Source organism: Andrographis paniculata, unplaced genomic scaffold, assembly GCF_009805555.1.
Source record: "Andrographis paniculata isolate CXL003 unplaced genomic scaffold, ASM980555v1 Contig69END, whole genome shotgun sequence".
Lineage (NCBI taxonomy): Eukaryota > Viridiplantae > Streptophyta > Magnoliopsida > Lamiales > Acanthaceae > Andrographis > Andrographis paniculata.
Window position 1 is genome coordinate 4,520,013 of NW_026137605.1, and position 7,538 is coordinate 4,527,550.

General features: G+C 26.4%; 1 protein-coding gene across 1 annotated transcript; it reads right to left on the reverse strand.

Annotated features, from left to right (window-relative positions):
- Positions 1-527: 527 nt before the first annotated feature.
- On the reverse strand, positions 528-2,969 carry LOC127263948 (uncharacterized). Its single transcript, XM_051293270.1, has 7 exons — positions 2,441-2,969; positions 2,233-2,366; positions 2,011-2,086; positions 1,524-1,913; positions 1,014-1,103; positions 852-930; positions 528-576 (listed from the first exon to the last, which is right to left on the reverse strand). The coding sequence occupies exons 1-7, from the start codon at positions 2,967-2,969 to the stop codon at positions 528-530; spliced, it is 1,347 nt and encodes a 448-aa protein (XP_051149227.1).
- Between the last annotated feature and the right edge of the window lie 4,569 nt (positions 2,970-7,538).

The window sequence follows — 7,538 nt, forward strand, 5'->3', positions numbered from 1 at the left end:
GGCTTCTCAATTGCAGTCACTGCGGTTGCTCTATCCGCAAAAAAAGAGGTCAACTACTCCGAATATAAATGAAAAAATACAATTGTTATCAGGTAATAAACTCGTTGTAATCACAATCATGGTTCGCCGTCGCGGATCGGCTTCGCGGATCGGCCCTTACCGTTCCAGATACGTCGCGGCGTATCGGGCAAATATCGGCCTATATGATTATTTTTTACAAAAAATTGTATTTTTAACAAAAATAATAATAAGTAATTAAAATTCATCAAATCATAAACATAACATTTTTTAAAATATATAATATTAGAGAACATAACCACGGCGGGTGCATGCCTCAAACTGTTAACCTCTCGAATTGATGAAAAAATTTTGTCTGCAATTCCACCATATACGACAAAATATTAGACAATACCACATGCACTCCATAAATCCTAGAATATGTCAAAAACATAACAATGCAAATATCTCAATCCCAACATAACAATGCATATATCTTTATGCCAATGAATAACTATAACAAAGACTCTTTATAGACGGTCTGAAGTCCCATCATGTGCATAAGTCTTCAAAGATGCACTGCATAAAAGACCAACAATATGAATGTTAAATGTCAGATTTTTGAACACAAAAATAGCAACTGACTTTCATCTAGATAAAGATTCCAAAGCCTAAGATTGTTACATGAAAACCCAACACCAAATTTCCACCGTTCTGGCCGTCCCCTGAAATTAAACAATCTTTATTAGTTAAATTAAATTCAAGCAACCTCAAGTTGTTACATATAAATAAATATTAGAAATAAAATTTTATAAAATATTTAAACTATGTTTATGTTAAACAGTTATACTTACCATTCAATACCTTGTGGAGTGTCGTGGAGCTTCAAAACTATTTCCATCTTCTGATCGATCATAGTATGAATATCCTTCTCTAAATGAACGCATTCGATACCCAGTAATAGGGATGATGATATGCATTTGGTTGGTCCCACTCCTGTCTCTCGAATCTATTACTCGAACTCGAATTGTGGGAAGAATCTCCATAGGAATAACCTATATTAAAATCTTGCATATGTTCGTGAACTCCAGAATATCTGCTAGTATCTGAAAAATTTGAAGCATTGGCTTCACTTGAAAATTCTGTTAAACTATTTAGAAAATCTCTTTGAGCTTCTATCCCAGCACGATATCCATGATCAGTGTCTTAGGTAGCATAATAATTTTCATTTCCTTGAGCCTATCCCATATCCCTTAAGTATCGACTATCTCTATAGCTCCCACTCTCACCACCACCATCATCGGCACCACCACCGCCACCACCACCACTACCATCATCATCATCATCATCATCATCATCGTTGCTATTATTCTTATCTTCACCGTTAGTTGTTGAAGATGAAGATTCCAATATGATTGTTTTTTTTTTCTTGCTCATATTTTTGTTTTCTGATTTTTTCTTTTTGGCCTTCTTTTTTCCATCGGCTATAAACTAAGTTAAAAACATATCGTTGTTATCATCAGTACGCTGACTGTCAATTCCATCTCCACTTTCATCAATAGTCTCATCCAACCAATTCAAATCACTATCGTGAATAAGTGGAGATTCATTTTCTCTGACCCATTCATCTAAAATATCATTTTCATCAAAAATATGATTCAAATCAATCGGGTCGTAGAAATCGTCTGTGTCTGTCCTTTGCATAAAAATTTTCACCCGAAGACGCATGTTGTAGTGGACATAGACTAGCTTATGCAGTTTCTCAATAGCTAATCTATTCCGAAGTTTAGTATGGATCAAAGACCACGTACTCCAATCGCGCTCACAACCAGATGATGTGCATGTTTGACTCAAAACTTTTAATGCAATTTTCCGAAAATTAGGGGCTTTATCACCATACATATTCCACCAGTCAGCTTTTAAAAATGGTAAAAACAAAAAAATTAATAATCATGCACCATATTATAACATGTTAAAAAAACATAAGTGAATGATAAATTTTATAATGCATACCTGGTAAAGATGTAGCTACAGCTCTAATAGCAAGTGCACTTCCAAATTCTCCAACTTTGTTAACAAATGTATTTATCTACAAACAATATAATGTAAAATTATTAGAAATCAATATATATATATATGTTTCTATAACAATGCACAAACAAATATATATATATATATTTCTTGAAAGCTCAAAAAATTATTTGAAATATTAGTTCTAAGTTTCACATATTTTACCTCATTCATAGCCTTTACTTGTATATCCAAATCTAGCTCGAGTCTTTTAATAACTTCTTTTACTCCTTTTCGAACCTCCGATGAATCAAATTCACAAGTGCCAGAGTATTGAATACCAGGATTTAAAAAATAAACTGCATCAAATATATTTAGAATTAGAAAATAAAATAAATGATTACTACAATGTAAAAAAAACCAAAACAATTACCTGCAGTATACAAATCTTGATGCAATTGGTTATACCATCTTTCATCGATGATATCCCAATATTGTTGAAAATCTTTCACTGCGGTTTTAATTGCCATTTTTACCCTATCCATTGCTCGTAAGTGATAGGTAGTGTAGGTTTTTTTTTTATCTTGATCAACTACTTTTAAAACCTTCACCAAAGGTTCCATGACCCCACAAACTCGGCGTACCCGTTTCCAAAATCTTTCATTCAGAATCATGTCTGATATATCTCCAGCTTCGTGTCTTCTTCTCAAAGTATTATTGTACTCAACCCATTCTCTAGAAGTACACATTCTTTTCAAGTCAGTTGCGTATCTCAGAAGACTTTCCATTGCAACAAACTCGGTTGCAAATCTTGTTATGCCTGGTCGCAACAGGTCTCGACCATTCGTATATGTTTTCATCAAATTGACCACTTTATCATTGTTGTATATAAATCCTGTAATTCTTCTGGCTTCTTTTATCGTATTCTTCACCGACAATATATCTCCGATGTCTTCTAACATCATATCAATACCTTGTCCACCACCAGGAATTGGGAGTAGAAACCAGTATTTTTCGTCACCCGCCAAAGCCACCAGCTGAGAGAAGAGAGAAAGTAGAAGTATTTTTTCGTCACTCGTTGCCGCCAGAAAGGAGAGAAGGGAGAAAGTGGGTAAAGAATGAATGTGAATTGAATTTTGGATAAGATTTGTATATATTTAAAAACCCTAAGAGAAATATCCGATATTTCGGTCCTGACCGTTCCGGTTCGAGATCGGCCGAGTCTCTCGGCCAATCCGGCGAACCATGATCACGATGCTTTTTCAATCAATGAATTGAGGCAAAAGCAAAGCAATGGATTAAATGGCATATGGTTTGTTGGCTCATTTCAGTTATGAAAGTTTTAAGCCCATCAAAATGGTCGTTCGATCATCATCAGTCATGGTCTGAGCATGTTGTGTACAAAAATTTCTTTTTAGTGTGTGTTTGTTTGTAGGTTTGGATTTTGAGTTGAGATTTGAATAGTAAAAATTTTGAATTGTAATAGTTGTAAGATGTGATATAAATAAGTGTTATGTGATATTTTGAATGTAACATTAATTTTTAGAATAATATAGAAAATAAAAAATAAAATTTTGATATGATATTTTTGGAGGAAATTTTTTTAATGAATAATGAACTTTGGACAAAAATCCTCAAAGAATGCCCTAGTGTGTCAAACTATACTTCTGACAGCCGATTTGCAGCTAGTTTCTTCTTTCGTCAAACTATTCTTGTGACAATGAGTTTCCAACCTGTTTTAAATGGCCAAAATAAAATAAAACAAACTAAAAAACAAAAAAAAATTGTTTTGTCTTATAGCAATACTTATGACAAATTTATAAACTCTTTTCGTCTCAAATCAAACGGAATTTTACTTTTTCGGTATTTTAACAATCTATTCATTTTTTCATTTTAGTCTGTCCTATAATCAAGTATCAATTTTTTTTTTAAGAACTGTACAATCTACATAACATAACATTACAAATATCCTTCTAATTTACATTATATTACACAAATGTCATTACATTTATATCATACAACACTAAGGTTAATTTAATTTTTTTACTTTTATTTCTATTATATCTCAGTATAATACTAATATTCTTAAAACTTCGTGTAAAAAGCAATCGAATAGATAGATATGAGACGGAGGAAGTATAATAATTAAGAAATACTCCCTCCGTCCTATTTAATTTGTCAAACTCTTTCTATTTTTGTTCGTCTCACATAATTTGTCATTTCTTTTTTTTTTAAATAAAATTATACATTTTAATCACATTTTAAAATTCATAATTTATAGTAATTTTTATTTTAATTAAACTATTTAGTCATCTTAATTTTAATTTATAATTATTTTTATTAAATTATAATTATTTTTACTAATACACTTCTTAATTACGTACTAATTATACAATACCTAAAACTTCATACCTAAGTTAAAGGGGACAATTTAGCTAGAACAGAGCGAGTAATAAAATTTATACTCCCTCCGTTCCATAACTACGTATTAATTTATTTTTTGTGCGGAGTTTTAGAAGTATTAGTATTATATTGGGATGTAGTAGGAATAAAGTAGAAATTACTAAAATAACCTTATTCGTATTTTGTGATATAAAAGTAATGACCTTTGTGTATTATAGTGTAAGTTGTAAGGGTTTTTGTAATGTTAGGTAGATAGTACAATTACTAAAAAAAGAAATGGATACTTTGTTATAGGATAGACTAAAATGGAAAAATGAATAATTTGTTATGGGACGGATGGAGTATTAGTTTGTAAATATGTGTAAAATAGTTTTGATATTTTTATCTTTTAATACTTTCTATGTAAATTAATTGTATGTGTAAGAGTATATTTTTAATTTATGTAAAAGTTAAAGAAAATTTTGTTATTAATATATAATAATTTTTACTATAATAGGAAAAAAATAATATTCTCTCGGTCCACAAACTAATGTCCCACTTTCCTATTTGAAACGTCCAACAACTATTGTCTTATTTCTTTTTTTTTAAATAAAATTTTTACATTTTTACCCTTCATTCATTTATTACTTTTAATCTCTATCATACAATTAAGGGCAAATTTGTCAATTCATAATAAAAAGACAATCACCTAAAAAAATCGTACAAATATATTTTAGGACAATAGAAATTGGACGGAGGAAATAGTATTTTTAGTAGGATCGATCGAAAATAATAAATATATATATTTTTTCAGTTGTTACGAAGTAAACAAGGGTGTGTTTCTTTAGGGAAGTTCGGGGTAAGTTGGGTTTGGGTTTTGTTTTTATTTGAATTTTGCGATGAGTTTAAATTTTGTTGTTTCTTTTGTGTTTAGGTTTGGTTGGGGTTTGGGGAGTTTTGATGTGTATTGATTTGGTGGATAATGAATAAAATAATATAAATGTGTATTAAATTTAATTGATAAAATTTATATTGTATGATTTGATTATGAATTTATATTATACCCAACATATATATTTAAAGTTTTATTTATTTGTATTATAGAAGATTTTATTCTCTATAAAATAACATATATATTGTATATATATTTTTTTCATTTAATTATAATAAATATTAAATAAAATTTTAAATTTAAGAAAAAAAAAAAAAAGAAATAGTAAATGCACAGTAAAATTAGACCAAACAACCTATGTGATTTCAGGGTTGTGTATGTAGTTAAAGTATCTTATTATCTATATTTTATTATTTATTTTATCTTTCTTATTTTCTGTCATATTCATTCCAATATTCAATTTTTTTTTTTTTATCATTCATTCTATTGAATCACTTTCAACTTATTACATTTATTTATTTAATAAAATCCATAATAATTTATATATTTTTATATATTTTTATTATGTAATAATGTATTTAAATAATTTATTTATTTATACATATATCTATGTAGTTTTATTGTCTAATAATATTTTATAAATTTTAAATATTAATCTATATAAATTTTAATAATTTGAACCATATAATTTAATTTTTAAAAATTGAATACAAAAAAGGTAGAGAACCAAAACTAATTTTAAAATATGATAGATAAAACATAATGATCTGTTAATAAGTTTTAAATATATTTATAAATAATTTTTGCTAAATTTAAAATTTAAAATTTAAAAAATATTTGAACAAAATTTAATTATCTTTTATTATTTTTGTTGAAGGTAATTCTTTCTTAAGTAATAAATATATAATAACTGTATTAATTATAAAAAATAATGAGTATTGTTTGAAAAAGATAATCATAAATGTAATGAATAAAATGATTGTAACATATGTTTACAAATTTAATACGAGTCATCTGATAGCTTATTTGGGTCTACATTTCTTACTATATTTAGGGCGGACAATTAGCTGAGTTAACTGATTCAATTAGTGAGTTTGACTAACTATTAATTTATTGTATTAAAGTGTTTGATAAAATAATTGTTTGATATTAGTTGTTTATACATAAAATAACAATTAAAGACATTGATATGTTATTTTTAAAATGTTTAATTTTTGTTTATTAATTATTGAAAATCATAAAAATATTATAGAATTTTTATTTTTATATTTTAGATTTGAAAAAAATATTTTTATTAAAAAATAATAATAATTTCTTATTAAAATTGTGTAAAATATAAAATAATAAATCTTTCGTGTATATATATATATATTTATTTTCATAATTATTGTTTATTAAATTTTAATGTAAAATTTATATAATAAAAAATATATAAATAAATTAAATATTTTTCTTTTCTATTTGATTTAATTTTAGTAGATTTATATATTTTACAATAAAATGATTTATATGTAATAATTAATAATACTAATTATTTTAAATTTACAAACATAATTTATAATTTAATAAATTAAATATATTAACAACAATTAATAAATACGGCAATAACAATATATTTACATGTATGAAATAAATAATTAATTTATAAGGGTAAATAAGGAATAAATAAAATTAAAGTGAAAAAGCTATTCCGAAATTCTGGGTTGATTAGCTTTTCAAAAATTTGCTTTTTAAGTTCAAAAAATTCTTTCAACAAGTTAATTTAGCAAACATGTAAATTAGCTTTTTGAAAACCCGTTCAATAAGCTAAAACTGTTCAAAAAGCTCTTTCCCAAATATAATGGATTTATTCAATTAAGATTTTGTAGGATTTTATTCGACTTTTGAAATATGAATGTCGTCAATCCAAACTTTTAAAATCGTTTAAAATATAGAGGTATTCAATTCAGACTTCTAAAAGTCTTTTAAAATTTGGATGTATTAAATCAAAACTTTTAAAAGGTCTTTTAAAATAAGATTGTATTCAACAATCCATACACTTTAAAAGTCTGTGAATTTTATTAAATTTTAATGGAAAGTTATGTATATGTACAGTATAAAATCTCTTCTATAAGCAGAGATTTTGATGGATTATTAAAATATATTATTATTATTATTATTATTATAAGTGATAAATATTATGATAATAATTATTAATATTATTATAATATCTTAGTAAAATAATAATAATTTCAAAAATTAGAATATAATAGCAAAG

What these genes read in the sequence shown, in the direction of transcription:
- LOC127263948 (XM_051293270.1), bottom strand. Translation starts at nt 2,969, where the DNA reads ATGTTAGAAGACATCGGAGATATATTGTCGGTGAAGAATACGATAAAA. An exon ending in AAGTAAAGGCTATGAATGAG is followed by an intron (nt 2,087 to 2,232) that starts GTAAAATATGTG and finishes TATTGTTTGTAG; the next exon opens with ATAAATACATTTGTTAACAA. An exon ending in AGATGGAATTGACAGTCAGC is followed by an intron (nt 1,104 to 1,523) that starts GTACTGATGATA and finishes CAAATTTTTCAG; the next exon opens with ATACTAGCAGATATTCTGGA.